The sequence below is a fragment of the Leopardus geoffroyi genome, chromosome C3 (genome assembly GCF_018350155.1).
Source record: "Leopardus geoffroyi isolate Oge1 chromosome C3, O.geoffroyi_Oge1_pat1.0, whole genome shotgun sequence".
In the NCBI taxonomy this organism is placed as follows: domain Eukaryota; kingdom Metazoa; phylum Chordata; class Mammalia; order Carnivora; family Felidae; genus Leopardus; species Leopardus geoffroyi.
Genome location: NC_059338.1, coordinates 41,428,460 through 41,450,073, shown reverse-complemented (window position 1 = coordinate 41,450,073; position 21,614 = coordinate 41,428,460). Strand labels below are relative to the sequence as shown.

Below are 21,614 nucleotides of genomic sequence, written 5' to 3'. Positions count from 1 at the left end.
TTCTGAAGGCTCAGACCAGAAAACACACAAAACCAAAACAACAAAGACCAAAACAATAACAAAAAACAAATCTCAAAGCCCCCAAACAAGCAAGCAAACAAAAAAACGTGTTCATGTCCCTTTTTGACTTTTATTTTCAAATTCAGTCTGGTTTTATTTCAGGTATCACTCACTATACCCCTCTTTGGTTCCTATTGCCTAAGAGATGCAAAGTCAGGTGATAATTATGGAGAGAACACAGCACCACAGTCAGATGCCTTATGCATATAAACATAACTTTATTTACTTGAGTAAAAGGATGCACCAAATGCCTCAAATTTCTCAATTTAACCTGATCTCTGAAATTCAATAGCTCGATATATCTTAGCTCCAAAGGATTTAGAGAAATTTCTGATTTAGGAAAAGTTATCTGAGTAGTTTAAAAAGCTACTATTAAACTCTCCTCAAATGTAGATGCCACAGCCAAATAAAAGGTGGGCTGCTCATGTTATTGGTGTTAGATCTGTATTGGTAGCTAATCAACAAAAATGCGTTCACACATCCAACGAACACTTAATAAAAAGCACAAAAACTGTCATTCCGCTTCTTGAACAATCAGCATGTCAAATTAATGTGGAAACAAAAAGGTACCATCTATGGGACATTTGACAAGAAGGCTCCAGGCTGTTATGAAAAAAAAGAAAAAGAAAAAAAAGCAAACAAAACAAACAAAAAGAACAGAGCATGCTCTATCAAAGAGTGCACTGAAAAAGGTGCAAAGTTACCTGACCAACTGGTTGTAGATATACAGCTGGAATTTGGGATGAAGGTTGGGAAAACAGACACTGAGAGAGGCCCAGTGGTGAGACGTAAAGACAGAGAAGAAGTAGTGAACAGGAGAGCAGTGTCTACAAAATAAGGAGGAAGATTTTAAAACCAAGGGATCAAGAGGCAGAAGAGTGAGAAAGGGAAAGCATAAGAGCTGAGTGGAGAACTTTCAATATGCTTCCTGAATAACATTATAAGCTACTCCGTCAAAGCAAGTGTTATACTCTGGGTGACATATAAAACATGTGCTATTATAGATCTTACCAGTGATTTCTGAATAAACATGCCTTTCTCCTCAGATGTTGCTTAACCATTACTTATAGTTTCAGGTAAATTTACTTGTTTGTGAGTAAAGTACGGTGTGGAGCTAAGTAAGTTTTCCCATAAGCTTTAACACAGAGTACAACAACTATGGCTGTGAACCTAGTACATCAGCAATTATACAAACATATGTAACCCTGAGCAAATGATTTTTGTATCTGTACCTTGTCATCTATTTTAAGATTAAAATTAAATAAATAAAAACCACTGCATTTGCCTTATTTGACCTTACCATCATGATCTAGCTTGAAAATAATTTGGAAATTAAATTTATAGTAAAAATGTCTTATTCACCTCTCCCACATAAAACTTACTGCTCACAGGACCTACTGGAGGTATCGTGCTTTATATTTAACAAAGGCCCACTTTAATAAGATTGAAATACAATATCCATTCTATAAAATATGAGGATGCATAATTAAGAATAACGTAAGCTTGTTGCAATAAATACTCCCAGCAGCAAAAAATAAATAAAAAATAAATCATGCTGTGGACAGCTCAATCATAAGGTTAAAGGTAAGAAGAAAATTTCATGTGTTAGAGTTATAAAAGTAGAAAAAACCCACTAGTTTCTCTTCTTTACTATTTAAATAGTAAATAAATCATATATATATATATATATACATATATATATATATATATATTCGAAAGGATAACTAAGTCTAGTAATAGTTTGAAAGGTTAATTCTCTTTGACAGAGCATGCTCCTGTTCACATGCACACAACAATAACCTGTAGATCAAGGCAACGCTTTTTGCCTTGGAAGGGCAAGGAATAATATCAGTATGTCACAGAAGCGAGAAAATCTAGGTATAAATCCAGCCACTCATTTGGATTTTAAAAGTATGTAGAATCTTGCTTACACATGTATCTTTAGATAACAGACTATTTCAGTGTCTGTTTCCCCACATACAACTTAATATTTCTCCTCCCCTTCATATACATATATATATATATATATATATATATATATATATATATATATATATATACACACACACATACATACACATTCGTATCTGGATTGCCTGGATTTTCTGCACTGAAGTTCAAGGAAAAACAATTTTGTCAAATTTTAGTAAGACACTGCAATCTTCCTTGCCGTTCTTTATGAATGTATAATAAACTTATTTTGATACTAATTATCAAAATATGAAAAAACAAATTACTCAGCAAATGGTCCAAAAAATCTATTCATAATATTCAAGTATCACCCACCCTCTTAAGTACATAACTGCTAAATGCATGCATGACCTAGTATAAAAAGTAGAATGATATTGAAACATGTAAAATAAACTGTAAAAAAGATACAATTTAAATTTGTCTAACCCAATATAGAGAATAACAATTTTCTCTATTAGAACAAGTACTGACCATTTATTTCTCATTTATAAGGATTAAGCATATTCAAAAGCTCTAGGTTGGGAATGAACAACAACAAAAAAATAGCTAATAGAAAAAAGAGAAGAAAATAGTTTAAGATGCAGTATGAGAAAAGTTTAACTTAAAGTTAAAACTTCTTCCCAGAAACACATGTTCTTGATTTAATATATGTGTATTCTAGAAGTAGTGTCCTTTACAAGTTAAATAAAATAAAGTTGAAATAAAAAAGGCAGTACTTCACACTACAGTTAACAATCCTCCAAGATGCTGCACAAATAAGAAAGAAATTTGTAAATGATGGAGACATAAATGCCTACTAATAGAAAATGCTGCTAATATGCGTTATGGTTGGTGTCAAGGCATCCCGCAGCAAGGATGCTTAACAGAACACTGGACTGGGGACACTTAGATACAAAATAGATTTAATCTAGTATGTAAATCATTATGTTCTTATTTAATCTTAAGAAATTCATGAGTAATTAGTTCTCTTTTAAAGTCACACTTTCGCACTCTAAACTCTACACATATACAGATAAACAGCCACTGAGCACTCTTCCAATTTAAACAAATCCTATTTATTTAGAAGGGTCAATTTCTACGGAGATAACTCTAAGTCATCACTGTAGTTTTTCTTTTTTTTTAAGCTAGGAGGTTGAAAGCAGATATGCTAACTTAACTCAACGTTAACTCTGGCTGGCTGGCATCCAGAAAGCAGGGTCTGAGTTCTAGCCCTGCCACTATGCAACGTGTGAGATGTGGGATGAATCACTTATGTCCATGGCCTCAATTTCTTCCTGTGAAACCAAAGGACTATACTAGATGACGTCCTTAAGAGACCTTTTAGTTCCAGCAGTTTCCAACTCTTTCTCCAAGTACCTCCTCACATTTTTTTAAATACCTCAACATACTGCTACCTCAACATACTGCTAGATCATGTGACATAAATGAGAAGCTTTTTTCCCACTGAGCTAATATAATTGTAGATTATGTTCCAACATATTATAAAACCATGCTATAATTTGAAAGAGTAAAATTACAATGTAAATTTTAAATGAAATTGTGAGTTGTAAAATCATTTGACTCTGAAAAATATTAAATAAAACAAACAAAAATCTAATACTTTAAATCATTTTAAAATTGTTTCTAGACCAAAAATTAATTCTATATTGTAAATACATAAAAATGAAACACAGTTTTAAATTTTAAAATGAATTAATTCTTCTAGTCTTTAAGCATTTTTAATGATATGAGGAATATGAGGATATGGATAGTACTGACAAAAGAAAATGAAGTCTTGTATTTTTTCTCAAGCAAAATTTATTCTATTACTTAAAAGTGTCTAATAATTTGCATATACTTAAATAAACAAAATGCAGGTATATTATTCCTAACCTAGAAAGTAAAGAAAATTATCAGACTATCAGGTTTCATTCAGTCTAGAACCTTCTCCAAGAAAATTCTATTTCTAATTTAAGGCAATGATATTTAACACACTTTATTTTTTATTTTTTATTTTTTAACGTTTATTTATTTTTGAGACAGAGAGAGACAGAGCATGAACAGGGGAAGGGCAGAGAGAGAGGGAGACACAGAATCTGAAACAGGCTCCAGGCTCTGAGCCGTTAGCACAGAGGCCAACGCGGGGCTCCAACTCACAGACTGTGAGATCATGACCTGAGCTGAAGTCAGACGCTTAACCAACCAAGCCACCCAGGCACCCCAACACACTTTTTAAAATTCTAATGAAAATGTCTTCTTTAATGGAATATCAAAAGTCTTCCCTTGCAAATCCTTAATTTTTTTTATTTTTTTTAATTAAAAAAAAAAATTTTGGGGGCGCCTGGGTGGCGCAGTCGGTTAAGCGTCCGACTTCAGCCAGGTCACGATCTCGCAGTCCGTGAGTTCGAGCCCCGCGTCGGGCTCTGGGCTGATGGCTCAGAGCCCAGAGCCTGTTTCCGATTCTGTGTCTCCCTCTCTCTCTGCCCCTCCCCCGTTCATGCTCTGTCTCTCTGTCCCAAAAAAAAATAAATAAACGTTGAAAAAAAAAATTTAAAAAAAAATTTTTTTTTAATGTTTATTTATTTTTGAGAGAGAGAGAGAGAGAGACAAAGTACGAACAGGGGAGGGGCAGAGAGAGAGGGAGACACACAATCTGAAGCAGGCTCCAGGCCCTGAGCTGTTAGTACAGAGACCGACATGGGGCTCAAACTCACAAACCATGAGATCATGACCTGAGCCGAAGTCAGACACTTAACCCACTGAGCCACCCAGGCGCCCCGCAAATCCTTAACTTTTTAACTCAGTAGATTAATGGTGAAAATTTTAATATTTATCGGACACTACCACAAATACTTTTAGACACATCTATGTCATACAATATTTATCTGTTTAACTTTATGATTATTTAAAACCAAGTAAGTTAATTTGCTCCTTTAATGGTTTCTAAGCTAACTGGGAATATTTTAAAATATTTAAAATGAATGTTTCAGAAGTTCTGACTTCATTTTTCCATGCTAATGATCAAACCAAAATATAACTATATGTTTGTGGGATTTTTTTCGCTTCTTCTTATGCTATTAAAGTACTTATCCAAAAGTATATTTAACTCACCCATGAAAATTGCTTTGATATATTTTTTCAGTAGAAATTTCTTCCTCTGAATTTCTGAGCAATTAATTTATATACACTTCTCTAAAGGAACCAACATTTGTTTTTTCCACCTAGACCATATACTCTTTAAGGTCAAGGTTTCTGTTTGATTCACTTTCGATTCTCTCAGACCTAGCACACTCACACATTCCCCAATAAATAATTGCTAAAAATAAGTATATATTTAGTAAATAATATAAAAGAATAGTTGCTATTAAATGAAAGAGAAAATGTACTGTATCCTATTTTAAGACTTGAAGATAAACCCATTCTTTCTGTTTTATTTGCTCAGTAAAAAATTTCCCTGAAATGGAATTGGCAAATTAACAAAAGAAGTCAACTGCATTGTGTTTTCTTCATGAATATATGTTTCAGGATTACAGGCAATGCACTTATATTGTAAACAATGCCCCTCACAATGATAACCAAAACTCAGATTTCACTTGCAACAGTACCAAAAAGACTGAGGGCTATTCACTCTGTGGCTCCTGAAACATATATTATTACAAATCTTTTTCACAACTTAAATTTCTTTTGCTTTTCACTACACTGAGAAATGGAAATTATTTATATAATGTCAGATCAATAAAAAGGTCGGGAAAAGCCATAAATTAGACATACAAGTTTTAACAAAGGCATTGCTGTCTCAATGACACATTAAAGAAGGAAATCTTTCACGATAGCCGAGAACAGTTTGATTGCTTTAGAGAAATATCTGTCATAGAATCAGAGTTCAGAGGGTTAACAATAAGCAATAGTGTATAGTGAAAAATTCTTCTCAATAGTTAGCTAAACTTACTGAGGGAGGAATACTTTTTGACAGGTGTTTTATATCAATAAAATAGTAATCTCTTGGGAGACTGCCTTTGCAAATCTACAGAACAAATAATAGTGCCTAGCAGCAAAGGCTCAAATGATTTTGTTGACTATAAAATGAACCCATTCTATTTAATGGCATTTCTACTGACATTTCAATATTGTTGGGGTGCCTGGGTGGCTCAATATTATTAAAAGAGATCTCATGATAAAGTTCTGGTGATCTGGATGGTATATAAAAACCAGTTTTCACATTATTTTGTTCTAGAGATCAAAAAGCATTGCATAACAATAATCTTCCTTTATAGGGCATCGCTATTTTTGAAAAATACTCCAGTTCATCCTCAAATTTCGGCACCATCACTAAACATTAAAACTAATTCCTTTGCCACCGCTGTCCTTACCTCATCCTACCCACCTCATCCTACCCACAAACACAACCGCACTGCTTCAAACACACATCAAGTCACTGAATCTTTCGAGGCCTATTTCTTTGAATTTCTCAAATGGTTCCTGCAGCAGTTGACAAAGGTAGAACAATAATACAAAACTTCTATGTGTTTAATATTTTGGATTCTGAGAAAATAATTAATAAAACTTGGAACAAAATCAGTAAGTTCAACCTTGAATTTGTTATTTAGAATTTTTAAAGCTTTAACCAAATCTGAAATAAGAAGCTACATGAACTAACTCATCTCATAAACAGACTAAGATTAGCAGTTTCTTCTTCTATGTGATCAAAATTATCAGAATATTATTCATAAAGACCAGCAATGAGTATCTTACTAATATAGATGAGCAAGGGATCAATGAAGAAATTATTCCTGAAGCTGTCTTTCCTCCAACATTTACCAAAGACATTTGGAGGTATATATAAAATGTCAGGTCAGCTATAATATAAAAATTCATGAGACTGATAATTCTGAATACAAAAATCTCTGAGGTAAAACAGTATGCCTATACAGGCTTTGGGAAATTTTATTAGGAAAGAAAGAAAGCATCTTTAGTCTACATTTCAATAAATTCCTATATTTTTTAAAAAGCCTTATTTAGTCTATCCCATGGAATTATCCAAAAGGAATACTTACACATTTGTAAATATTTGGTTTCACCTCTTTTTATTTATTTTAAAAATGTGTATTTATTTTTTAAACTTATCTTCATAACCAACTTAGGTATTTTAAAGTTATGAAATACAATTTAACTAAGCAATAGGTGCCAACATATAACACTACACCTATGGTAATCAGGTTTGATTTACAACTGTCTGACTATCCAAAAGCTAATCAACTCATAGGTTGATGTCACATATAAATACAGAGCATTATTAAATCTGGTGATGTGTGGTACACTGACAAAAGATATCAATACAACTTAAGTTCAATCTGTGGTTCAAACTGTTAACAAAATAAAGGTCAAACGTTTTAATGGGTCTGTCTTTCGTATTTAAAGAAGGTAGAAATTGTTATAAAGTCAAGGATAGAGTCCACAAACAGCAACTTGACAAGCATATTTAATTACACCCAGAAGAGTAGACTCTCACGTACATGTAACTTCATATGGTCAATGTCAACACACAACTGAGCTACATTTAAGTAGAAGTAGCGTTCTTTAAAAGAGCTTCTAAAAAAATAATACTTAGTAATGTTTTAGAAGAATGGTAGACTGCCAAAGCATTCAACATCCCAGGAGAATTTCAGTTTTTCTGGTTTCAACTGAACAATCCACACCTACTCACAGGTTAAAATTTCTATCTGACCTAAGCCTGGAGTGGTCAGCGAGCCACAGCATGAGATCTCAGGATACACCATTAACTGCTTCCCTAAGTCAGTAGACACATCCACCGATTTCAGAGAAGTATAAATTTCCCACTTATTTTTAGCCTTCAATGAAAGAAAGATGGAAACATCGTCATGGGTATATGTGCAATCGCTATGCTGTTTTGTTTTTTTTTTTAATTCTTTTTTAATGTTTATTTATTTTTAACAGAGAGAGAGATGGAGCATGAGCAGGGGAGGGGCAGAGAGAGAGGGAGACACAGAACCTGAAACAGGCTCCAGGCTCTGAGCTGTCAGCCCAGAGCCCGACGCGGGGCTCAAACTCACAGGGACCGTGAGATCATGACCTGAGCCGAAGTCAGACGCTCAACCGACTGAGCCACCCAGGCGCCCCACTACGCTGGTTTTTAAAATAAGAAATCTGACTGTATTAAAAACAAGAAAATTTGTTTTATAATAAGATCTATAGTCAACTGACTTCTAGGTTGATTTAATAATTCTGCTAAAATGCTACTGAATTCATAAAATATTATGTTTTATCAACCTAATCTAATGAAGTACATTAAAGATATTTGTTGCTATCATTTTCAATGTGAACAGGAGATATTTATAAAAATGAATTACTTTTCATCCATGCGGCTTCTCATTTTTTTCAGTTTCTGCATAATGCTGCTAGTTTCACTGCTGGAGATTGAAATGGGGGAAGGACTGCGGGTCTCCAAGTCAGTTGGACCAGGACTGGTTGCCTTATTATCCTTTGTATCATCGTCACTATGAGAGTCCTGTAAACAAAGGAGGGTAAAGTTTTACAATTTTACTGGAATTTAAGATCTCAAAGTGATCTTAAACACTGTTATTTCAAAATTATGTTTATCAAAATCATATTTATAAGAAAGTAGAAATAAAGGAATTACTTAAAAGACAAGATTATATCACATATTTGAAAATGGCTAAAATACAGATTTTGTTATGTATATCTTACATATATTTATATATAATCACAAAGTGTAATAATTTCTTATAAAATGTGAAAAAAAATCCAAAATCTTCTGTTGCTAGCAAACTAGTACCTGTCCTAATTTCTTTTATTTATTTATTTTTTAATTTTTTAATGTTTATTTTTGACAGAGACAGAGACAGAGCATGAGTGGGGTGGGGCGGTGGAGGGAGGGGAGGGCAGGGGGGTAATGCTGAGAGAGACACACACAGAATCAGAAGCAGGCTCCAGGCTCTGAGCTGTCAGCACAGAGCCTGACCCAGGGCTCAAACCCATGAACCGCGAGATCATGACCTGAGCCGAAGTCAGACATTTAACCAACTGAGCCACCTAGGCGCCCCTGTCCTAATTTCTTTTAAATTGAACCACTCAAAAGAAATACAAAACTACAGACACTGTAACGTTTATACGTACAGACAAAAGAATGAAGAGCAGGGCGCCTGGGTGGCTCAGTCGGTTGAGCGTCCAACTTCAGCGCAGGTCATGATCTTGCAGTTTGTCAGTTCAAGCCCCGCATCGGGCTCTGTGCTGACAGCTCAGATTGTGTGAGCTTCAGATTGTGTGCCTCCCTCTCTCTCTGCCTCTCCCCCACTTGCACTCTGTCTCTCTCTCAAAAATAAACAAACACTAAAAAACTTTTTTAAAAAAGAATGAAGGGAACACATAATTAATTTTAATAATACTGAGGGATGGATCTTTTTTCTTTTCATTTCTAACGAAAAAAGCAGTATTTTCTCAACTTAAAAATTACAATGAAGGGGCGCCTGGGTGGCGCAGTCGGTTAGGCGTCTGACTTCAGCCAGGTCACGATCTCGCGGTCCGTGAGTTCGAGCCCCGCGTCGGGCTCTGTGCTGACAGCTCAGATTGTGTGAGCTTCAGATTGTGTGCCTCCCTCTCTCTCTGCCTCTCCCCCACTTGCACTCTGTCTCTCTCTCAAAAATAAACAAACACTAAAAAACTTTTTTAAAAAAGAATGAAGGGAACACATAATTAATTTTAATAATACTGAGGGATGGATCTTTTTTCTTTTCATTTCTAACGAAAAAAGCAGTATTTTCTCAACTTAAAAATTACAATGAAGGGGCGCCTGGGTGGCGCAGTCGGTTAGGCGTCTGACTTCAGCCAGGTCACGATCTCGCGGTCCGTGAGTTCGAGCCCCGCGTCAGGCTCTGGGCTGATGGCTCAGAGCCTGGAGCCTGTTTCGGATTCTGTGTCTCCCTCTCTCTCTGCCCCTCCCCCATTCATGCTCTGTCTCTCTCTGTCCCCAAAATGAATGGACGTTGAAAAAAAAAAAAAAAATTACAATGAAAGGATTTAGAACAATTGGGCTTTTTAAAAAAAGTGTATTTATTCTGAGAGGGAGAGAGAAAGAGAGTGCATGAGCAAGTGGGGGAGGGCCAGAGAGAGAGGGAAAGAGAGAGAATCCCAAGCAGCCTCTGTGCTGTGAGTGCAGATTTCAACGAGGAACTTGATCCCACAAACCCTGAGATCATGACCTGAACCAAAATCAAGAGTCGGATGCTCAACAGATTGAGCCATCCAGGCGTCCCTAGAGCTATTAGCTTGATACGTTATTTCTCATGAACAAAAAATAACTTTATATGCTTAAGTAAGTCTTTCCCACAAATACTCATTTATGTTCATAACTTTTCAGGAAGATGAGTAGGGACAATCATGGCTGTTTTTATTCTGTGAACAATACACACAGCAGAATAAGGTGTGCTGAATGGAGCGAGATGAGGAGGGCCTCTAACACAGGAGGGTGGCCTGTGTGCCAAGTCCAAGCCCAAGTGGAACAATGCGGATGTCCATATGGAAGCAGTCCTATATGGCATGTCACAAGCCCAAACAGAGTGAGGTGGCATTCCCACAGAGAACAGAGTGCAAAGAGGGTAAGAAGAGAACAGAGAAAGGGCAAGGAGATGGCGGGGGGGGGGGGGGGGGCGGACAGCTTGACTTGGGAGTCAGGTTTCAGGGGCGGCGAGAAGGCTATCAACATGAGGAAAGGGGTGGAGGTTATGGAGACGGGTTACACAGAAGAATGATCAAATAATTATCTATATTAAGGAAAATGTTAACCAGCTGTCTGTCAGAGAAGGAAGTTTCAGAAGAGAGAAAACTAGAATGGAAACTTACGGTGCTGGATTAGAAATCGAAGAATCAGCATGAACTCATTATGTATATATATGTGTGCATATATATATATATATATATATATATATATATATATGTACGTATACATATGTATATATACATACAGACATATATATAACATGTATATGTACATACAGAAATATACATGTAAAATGTATATTTTTATTATATCTACATAAAACTATATATTCTCTAGATTTCTTGCTTTTAGAAGGCCAAAACCTGAATAGCAATGAGCATGCCTACTGGATTTTAAAGAACTTTCCTCCTTGGACAAACAGCTGATTCCAAGTCTGGGGCACGGAAGGTACAAAACGACCTGGAGACATCTTGCTGCAGGAAACATGGAAGTGCTCAAAGACTGACTGGGACATGTCACAAGGACACAGAAACTGGAAAAGAAACTTGAAATAGTCTGATTTGGGGCAAAGTGCGCATCAAAACAAATGACAGTAACAGATTCACCTTTGAGTAAAGTAGGAATCTGTCAGTCCATACTGATACAAATAAAATAATAAGTTTAATGAAAAACAAGAATTTATGTAGTCTCAAAGTAACTCATGCAGGGGAGCCTGGGTGGCTCAGTTGGTTGAGTGACTCAGGTAATGATCTCACAGTTTTTGAGTTCAGGCCCCACATCGGGCTCTGGGCTGACAGCTCAGAGCCTGGAGCCTGCTTCAGACTCTGTGTGTGAGTCTCTCTCTCTCAAAAATAAACATTAAAAAATTTTTTTAAATATATTTAATAAAAATTAAAAAATAACTCATCAAAGTATTTATTAATTATAACGAGAAAGAAAGTAACTTTTTAGTAGAGTCTGATAGCCACCACCTTAATCAAGTGATCAAGTCAAGTAAACATCATCAGTAATGGGATAAATCAAAATTAGACACCAACTGACTGAATGCAAGGAGAACACAGCATCATGTCTGTGATATTCCAGCCAAAGATGCACAACCTGAACCTAATTATGAGGAAGTATCAGACAAATCCAAGTTGAGAAACATGCTACAAAAAAATAACTGGCATGTGATCTTCCAAAGTGTGAAGGTTATAAGAGTCAAGTAACTTTTCCCGACTAAGGAGACAACATAGACATGAGAACTTAATGCAATATGTGATTCTGAACTTACCTTTTGATATAAAGCACATTATTGTGACAGCTGGAGAACTGTCATACTTTCAACTCAGGAAGACAGAGTTCTTTGTACCGTGTTTGAAATTTTCTATAAATTTGGAATTGTTTCAAAATTTAAGGTGTATTTTAAAAATCAAAGCAGAAAATACAAGAGACTTTATTTAACTATTTATAAACTATATAACTGTTTATATATACATAAAACATATATATAAATATAAATATATATAAATATATAAAATATATAACTATTTATACAGCTATAAGTCTGGGTTCTCCAACACTATATCGACATCTCACAGTATCTCAGAATAGATCCACATTTTGCTTTTGTCTGAATACCTCCTTTCACTCCTGTATCATTGTATTAACATAGGATAGCTAACATAAGTAAAATGAGCAAAAATAATCTCTCTCATTAATTCTGAGGAATATATTTGGATTGATAAGCAAAAGCAAGGTACTCTGTTCAAACTGAGTTTATGAATGGAAAACATTTTTCAACTATTATGTGAACCATGTGTCCCTTTCAAAACTTGAATACTCCATGGGAAAAAAATTAAAACTGTCATTATATATAAGGGCACAGACATAGAACTTTATTCCAGTACCTTATGGTATCACAGTGCTAGAAGGAACATGTCCATCATATGAGAAACTGAGGCAGGGTTAGGGATTATTAGCAAGCAACATGAGACAGAAAACAAATAGTAATTTTATGTAATTTACCAATTTATTCTCCCCTGCTGACTTCAGCTTCTCCTGTAATTTCATGGTGGTCTGTCGGATCCTCTCTATCTCCTCCTGCTGTTTAAGAATTAGTTGTCTTTCCTTTCGAGCTGCCTTATTGGCTTCTTGAAGACGTTTAATTTCCGCCTAAGGTTTAAAGAGTTAGGAGAGGGATTGAGATTTGGAGGACACAAGTCCACAGTAATATTTTAAGAAAGCCCAATCATCACATATGTCAAAAATAAAAACATACAGTATTTCAAGATAAAAGTAATAATATTGAAAAAATTTAAAAATTTTTTTTTTCCAACGTTTATTTATTTTTGGGACAGAGAGAGACAGAGCATGAACGGGGGAGGGGCAGAGAGAGAGGGAGACACAGAATCGGAAACAGGCTCCAGTCTCTGAGCCATCAGCCCAGAGCCCGATGCGGGGCTCGAACTCACGGACTGCGAGATCGTGACCTGGCTGAAGTCGGACGCCTAACCGACTGCGCCACCCAGGCGCCCCAATATTGAAAAAATTTTAAATCGTGAAGGAGGAAAAAAAAAGAGTCAGATAACCCCATAACATGCTAAAATAATTTAACATTATCCCTTAATTTTAAATAACTATTACTACAACAGACTAATAATTTCCTGTCCTTTTAATTTTTTTTTAAATATTTATTTGTGGGAGAGAGAGAGAAAGAGAAAGAGGAAAGAGAGAGAGAGAAAGAGAGAGATGGAGCATGAGCAAAGGAGGGGCAGAGAAAGAGGGAGACCTAGAATCCAAAGCAAGCTCCAGGCTCTCAGCTGTCAGCACACAGCCCAACGCAGGGCTCAAACTCACGAACTGTGAGATCATGACCTGAGCCAAAGTCAGATGCTTAACTGACTGAGCCACCCAGGCACCCTCCTGTCCCCCTTTTAAACGTAAGATACCCTCCACATTTTTCCATACGGTCTTTACACTTGTTTAATAGTTGCATAACAGATAAAGTAGTTAATGGAACCATTATTCTACTGCTAAACTCGGGCCGCTTGTAATTTTTTTTATCATCCCAAAGAATGCTTTCATGCCATAACTGTTTCATACTATGGATTTATGGAGAGATTCCAAAAGGTAGGAGAAACAAGTCAGAGAGGATGAATCATATTACGGCCCTCAAAATCATTTAAAGATTGCTTTCAAAAAAGAACTGTCTCTACTTAAATTGCCACCAGAAACATTTAAGACTTCATTGCACCAAACTCTCCAACCAGGGTATTAAGTTTTCTGTTGGCCATTTAAAAAGTGGGCAAAAGGTGATTCACTTCACTGTTAATAATAGTTAAAATTTAAGAGATTGTCATGGTTTTATCATAAATGTGTTTTAATCTGTGTTCCTGTCGCATAATAAAGACAGGAATAATTTGCAACTTATAATTTCTTTTAATCATATTTGATTTTTGGAAACACTAAACATGTAGAAAAGTGCATAAAAATATCTAATTTCTAAAATCTCATATTAATAACTGTTAATATTCTATCATATTTTACCATAGTCTTTATTTTGTGAAGCAATAAAACATTACAGATAAAATCAGTGTATGTCCTCTGCCCTAAGTCCTTACAGGTAATCACTACCATGGTATATATCCTTCCAACACATTCTTTTAAAATTCTTCCACAAATATTTACACTTACCTGCAAAAAACATTACATTGTTTGGTTTATGTTTTTAAATATTTTAGAAATAATATCACATATTCATATTTTCAATCTTGCTTTATTTGCTAGTCATTATTTTGATAGTTCTCTGTGTTGACTTATACCTAAATGCTGCATAACATTGGAGGCATATAATATTTCATGTGTCCATTACCTCTATGTTTGGATAAAGTTGTCGTTTACTATTACAACAATGCTACAATGAAGAGGCTTACATTGTCTGTCTCCTTGGGTACATGTACGGATTTCTCTGGAGCTGAAGTTCTTGAACTAAGGTCCATGGACTCTAGAGGGTTCCCAAGGTCCTTTCAGGGGACTCTCAGGGTCAAACTCTCTTCATAATACTAAGACATTACTTGCCCTTGTTTACTCTTGCTCTCTCGTGAACATACAATAACACTATGCATTTTAAAGAAAATAACTGTATTTTCCAAAAAAAAAAAAAAAATTGTGAGAAGAGTAGTATTTAGATTTTTCCAAATCTCTTTAATTGTCTGGCTTGATTTTTTTTTTAATTTTTTTTTTTTCAACGTTTATTTTATTTTTGGGACAGAGAGAGACAGAGCATGAACGGGGGAGGGGCAGAGAGAGAGGGAGACACAGAATCGGAAACAGGCTCCAGGCTCTGAGCCATCAGCCCAGAGCCTGACGCGGGGCTCGAACCCACGGACCGCGAGATCGTGACCTGGCTGAAGTCGGACGCTTAACCGACTGCGCCACCCAGGCGCCCCGATTTTTTTTTTTTAACATCATGCATTGGTCATTTGGAAAATGTCGGTTCAATCAGTTATGCAGATCTTCCTAATGTTGACGCATTTCATTATATGGTATCAAAAAATCACATTCTTTCTTATCACCACAGATCTCAAAAGTTCTTTAGTATTAGGTAGTGGATAGAAATTGTCCAAGATAATGACTTCTTTTTTTTCTTAAATTTTTTTTAATGTTTGTTTATTTTTGAGAGAGAGTTAGAGTGAGAACAGGGAGGGGCAGAGAGACAGGGAGACACAGAATCTGAAGCAGACTCTAGGCTCTGAGCTATCAGCCCAAAATCTGACGTGGGGCTCGAACTCACAAACTACAAGATCATGACCTGAGCCAAAGTGGGACACTTCACTGACTGAGCCACCCAGTTGCCCCCAAAATAATGACTTCTACTTGAAAGTCTGAATTTTGTCATCGCCAACAAATACTGTCACTGCTGCTTTCTCTAAAGTGACAGGCACACTTTGTTCATTTTTGAGAAAATGACTGTCAAATACCCAAATCTGAATAAACAGATTGCCTCTGAATAATTCTTTCAAGGAAAAATGATATTCCATAAAAAAAAAAAAGTAGCTAGTTTAGCTTGCAATTCAAACAACTACACAAATACCTTTCCTTGAGTTAATCACTGTCTTTTGATATCTAACAAAAGTGCTTACTTCTGGGCTTCCTATTTTTGTCACACAGAGTACGGAAAATGACGAGTACTCAAATGTCAACACTGAGTAAAATTAGCAATTTTTACTACTGAAGACATACTCCAGTGAAACTAGCTTTTTTTTTTTTTTTTTTTTTTTTTTTTTTTAGCTTCAAGCGTGAGGCGGTGAAAACTATGACGATTACGAGACAGTTTGGTGCCACTGCCCTGATTTGTGCTAAGGCACCAGCAGATTTACACCATTGTTTTTGTACCACTTAGCACAAATGTCAACACATGGAAAGGGTGAATTCATATCCCACTTTTGGGAAAATAGTTTTGACCTCCTTGATCCATGAAGGGGTATCAGGGACCTGAGAGTTCCATAGAGTACATTTTGAAAAACTGCTATTATAGGTTAGGCCTGGGTTTCTGAACCAATTAATATATAAATTCACCCAATCCAAATCTAGAAGAGCGAAGAAACTGTCTGAAGGCGGTTCTTGGAGGAAAAGGTTTGCTCTTCTTTTCAGAATAAGCCATAAGGTTGTACAAGCAAACTGCTCACTTTAAAATGGTTAATGGTATAAGTGAAATACTTTTTAAAATGGTTATTCTAAGCTATGTGAATTTTATCTCAAAAAAAAAAAAAAAAAAAGAACATAACATAGGAAAATATGTTCTCTCTTTTTTGGATACAGTTGTACAAAGATATGTGGCCAAATTGGTTATAGCCATCTCACTACCAGTCAAAATAATTCTTACTGATACAACCCTAATATGCTTACTTCAGCAGCACATATACTAAAATTGATACAACTGTAATAAATAACTTAGTACATACGTCTTTCCAAGCTGGTATTTTTATTTCTGTAGGGCAACTTTCCAGGAGTAGACAGTTGGTTCAGAGTATTTTTTGCACATTTACTTAAAAAACATTATGAAGTACTATAAACATGATATGTAGAAAAATTTGTCACTCAAACACCAACCACTGGGGTTGAAAAGTTTGCCCATTTATGTTTCAAATCTTTCTGTTTCAAAAATATATCATTATAGATAAAACTGAACACCCCAATCCCCAATCCCATTCCCTCCCCAGGAATTTATCATTTTTATATGTACTTCTGTACATGTAAGAGTCCATACATACAGGAGTGAGTCCATAAAACATACATTTCTGATTCGTGACTTAAAAAATTTATAAGAATGGTACCATACTGTATGTATTCTTTTGCATCCTGCTTTTGTATAAAAGCCAATATTATGATTTTTGATAAAGATCTACTGCTATCACTATTCAACATGGTAGCCACAGTTACATGTAGCTATTTAAATTAAAATTAAATAATATTAAAATTTCAGTTTCTCAGTTGCACTAGCCATATTTTAAATACTTAAAAATTACACGTGGCTAGTAGCTACTGTATCAGATAGCACAGATATAGAACATCAATGTCATTTCAGAAATCTCTATTGAACATTACTGAGATGTAATGCATTCGTTTTCCTGCAGTATTGTACTTTCTGGCAGGAACATGCTTCATTTTATCCATTCTCTTCATGAAAAAATTAAGCTGCTTCCATTTTCCTCTGTACGCATGTGAAAGCATTTCTAGGATTTATACCAAGACACAGAACTGCTGAGTCCTAGATTATATGTGTTATCAATATAACTAGATATAATGAAACCACTCTCAAAACAGTTACACCAGTCACCACTCTCACAGGTACACAGACCTGATGTGACAGAACTGGAGACTTAAGAGGTTTCCAATGCAGTATCTCCTTCAAAGCATTTGCCTTTCTTAAGCAGTATAGACAGAAGACTAAGGAGCCAGAAACCTCTCAACAGCAGTCTCTTATACTGGTAAAATAAGTTTACCTAACTTTCCACTGAAATGCCTAGGGGTTACAACCTAGGGTCAATGAAAAAGCAGAGGCCTAGTAGACTGAGGCCTACTAACTCTGCAACCCAATACTAGCCCAGCTCAGTCCCTGAACAGATTAAAGTGAATAGCTGAGCACTCTAACTGCAGGGCAGAGGGAAAAATAAGCCCTCTCTGTGAGAAGATAGCATCATTTGGAGCCTTTGCAGTTACTTACACATTGTCCAACATTGAATAAAAATTTACTAGACATGCAAAGAAAAAGAATCATATGATAATAGAAAATATAAAGAGAAAACAGTAGCACACACACACACACACATATGTCCAAAATCTAGTTAGCAGACAAGAAAGTTAAAATGACTATGAATAACGTGTTCAAAAAAATGTGGGAAAACATAGAGAAACTGATAAAAAGGTAAAATCTATTTTAAAAAAAGAAGAAAATAGATGTTACAGAACTAAGAAAAATCACATGAAGAACTCATCAGCTGATTTAACAGAAAACATGACAGGAGAGAAGATATAACTAATGAATTCAAAGACAGATCAATAGAAACTTTCCAAATTGAAGCATAGTTTTTTTATTTTATTGTTTCTAAAGAGGGTGATATAAAAAAACAGAGTAGAAGAGAGATGTGGTAAATGGTCAAAAGGTCTAACATATTTCTACTTGGAGACTCTGAAGAGAATGAGGGAGAGAGGGGGAGCAGAAGCAACACGTGAAGAGGTAATTTTCAAAAACTATAATACAACAAACAACAAATTCAAGAAGCTCAGCAAATCATAAATAGTATAAACAGAAAAGAAACCACACCTAAGCACATCTTAGGAAAACTAATGAAAAAATCTAAGACAAATTTTTAAAAATGTTTAAAGCAGTCTTTAAAAAAACATTAAGGGGCGCCTGGGTGGCGCAGTCGGTTAAGCGTCCGACTTCAGCCAGGTCACGATCTCGCGGTCCATGAGTTCGAGCCCCGCATCAGGCTCTGGGCTGATGGCTCAGAGCCTGGAGCCTGTTTCCGATTCTGTGTCTCCCTCTCTCTCTGCCCCTCCCCCGTTCATGCTCTGTCTCTCTCTGTCCCAAAAATAAATAAACGTTGAAAAAATAAATAAATAAATAAATAAATAAATAAAAATAAAAAAACATTAAGACAGGGCGCCTGGGTGGCTCATCTAGCTAAGTGTCTGACTCTTGATCTCAGCTCAGGTCATGATTTCACGGTTCAGGGGATCGAGCCCTGTGTTGGGCTCTGTGCTGACAACGAGGAGCCTGCTTGGGATTCTCTCTTTCTCTCTCTCTCTTCCTGTCCCTTCCCTCTTTTCTCTCTCTCTTTCAAAATAAATAAACTCAAAAAAGTAATTAAAAAAAAAATTAAGACAACTGACCTCTTCATAAAAACAATAGAAACTAGTAGACAATGGACACTATCTTTTAAAGTGCTGAAAGAAAATAATTCTATGCCTAGTAAAAATATCTTTCAAAACCGAAGGTGAAACAAGTACATTTTTAAACTAACAAAAACTGAATGTGCTATCAGCAGGCATGCAGTAAAACATTAGATTCATCAAAATCCAAAGACGTGGGCTCCAAAGCACACTATCAAGTAAGTGAAGGAGCACTTGGGTGGTTTAGTCGGCTGAGCATCCGACTTCAGCTGAGGTCATGATCTTGCAGTTTGAGTTCAAGCCCCACATCAGGCTGGCTGCTATCAGCATAGAGCCCGCTTTGGATCCTGTCATCCCCTCTCTGCCCCTCCCCCGTTTGTGCACTCTGTCTCAAAAATAAACATTTAAAAAAAAAAAAAGGGAAAACAACCCCACAGAATGAGAGAAAATATTTGTAAATCTAGCTTTTATTCTACTTTATAAACAGAAAGCTACCGTAACCTTGTAAACAGTTATTTCCTTATTTTAACTAAGCATTTTAAGTTATTCTGACACCAATTTTTCTGTATTAAAAAGACATAACTTCTTTTTTTAAAAAAATATCAAATTTTTAAAGTTCATATGATCAATGATGTTTCCCGGGTGAACTTAAAAAAAAAGCAACTAGTTGAGTAATAATCCAATATATAACTTAAATGATTAAGTTCACAGATGATCCAATATGGTGGCTAGCACCTTGCAATAGGTCAATAAGGGAAAAGAACTAGAATCCACTGAATACTTACCAGACACTCTGAAACACATTTTTCACAGATAATAACAGTTAACATTTATTGGCACTTACCACTGCGCCATGATCTGTTGTTGTAAGTTTATTATTTGTATTAATTTATTCCTCCCAACAACCCTACAAAGTATGTTACCATTATTATCCTCAGTTTATAAATAAGGAAACTGAGGCACAGAGAAAGTTAGGTAACTTGTCCAAGGTTATGAAACTAATAATTGGTAGATTTGGAATTTTAACCCAGGCAATCGGACTCTGGAGCTTGAATTTTTAACCACTATACCATGCTACCTCTCCAGGATTCAAATCCTAGGTGTTTCTGAATTCACTGGGCCAAAATATTAGTCAATTTGTAATGAGTATGTCTTAAAAGTCTATTTGGGAAAATACAGACCAAAAAATTAATCCAAATAGACTCAACAAATATCTTAATTTTTAAAATATGCATTTCAGAAGACTATTTAACAAATGAAGGCAGGTTTGACTCTACATTGTATTAAGTTAGCAGTGACACACAATCCTAATTTAAGAGAAACACAGCAGACTACCAAGCAATTTCTGTAATTATAGTAGCATAGGCAAAACGGTGGTACGTATCAACTAAATCTCACTTTATTAAAGTAATAATAAGAAAAAGAGATTAGGCAAAATAATAGATCCCACAACACAACTTGCTGTAAATTCTCTTAAACAGTGTTTTTCCTGACATACCTTCTCTTGCTGCAACCTTAAAAGCAAACCACGCTGTTTCTTCCGAAGTGGGGGCATTTTATCATCTTCTCCTTTGTCTCGTAGATGTCTGCAAATATTTCACATTGAGACAAAGAGTAGATTAAATTTCTAATCTAATGTCAAGAATTCTTGACCACTGCAAAGTCTCTAAACTAATTTAACATTTTCAAATGTGGAAAACAACTGCTGTATGCAGCAATGGCCATCCCACCAAGTAAATATTTTACTGCACATATAAATATACAAACACTAGACTGGGTCCTTTAAAGATAAAATTGCTTTAAGGAGTTTACAACACAGTAATGGAATTCAGTATAAAATAGCAATCAGTCAAGTGATAAAAGAGAAATGCAAAGAAAATGTTATGAGTAGGAGGTCTCGAAAGCAACAGGATTTAGGGACGACTGCCCTATTTCTAGGTTGAGAAACTGGGTTGATCAAATTAAATGAGGAAACAAAAGCATCTTTAAAAACAAAGCGCTTTCTTTTAATGAAAGAAGAAATTAGAAAGTGAAAACTATATTCACTGAAACAACTTACTTTTTCTGATGCTCTAACCAGGCTAATTCAGCCTTAGTTTTCTCCTTCAAGGCCTTCTCACGGAGACGCAGGAGTGAAGACTGGTGAGCTGCCCTCATTTCCTCTTCTTTCATATACTGTCGAACCATCTCCATCGTAAACTTAGAAAAACTATCTTGTCCTCCTGAGAATGGCATGCTCAGCTCCTAAAGTGAAGATTTTATTTCAAGTTTATCATCATCTAAGCCTCCGGAACTTAATTAACGTTGTTAAAAGAGGCATGCACTTATAAACTATGTACACAGAAAGGCTGCCGACCATGTCAGGGAACATTCTTCAAAAAAGGCACATAAGAGGGAAGAACATTCATCTGCTAATTTATTCAACCAATAAAATTTTAACAAACAACTACTGTAAGTCAGGTACTGTCCC

At 35.6% G+C, this 21,614-nt stretch overlaps 1 protein-coding gene across 5 annotated transcripts in view; it reads right to left on the bottom strand.

Annotated features, from left to right (window-relative positions):
- The window catches only part of CEP350 (centrosomal protein 350), a 156,343-nt gene that overhangs the window by 43,474 nt on the left and 91,255 nt on the right, over positions 1-21,614 (bottom strand). For 3 of the 5 annotated variants that reach the window (XM_045452555.1, XM_045452554.1, XM_045452556.1), the window contains exons 24-28: positions 21,204-21,388; positions 20,643-20,730; positions 12,773-12,919; positions 8,379-8,536; positions 765-887 (exon numbers count right to left, since the gene is read on the bottom strand). In XM_045452555.1, the coding sequence (XP_045308511.1) occupies positions 765-887; positions 8,379-8,536; positions 12,773-12,919; positions 20,643-20,730; positions 21,204-21,388 (701 nt within the window). The remainder of the gene's footprint in view (positions 1-764; positions 888-8,378; positions 8,537-12,772; positions 12,920-20,642; positions 20,731-21,203; positions 21,389-21,614) is intronic. The other 2 variants (XM_045452558.1, XM_045452557.1) reach the window with 1 other exon arrangement.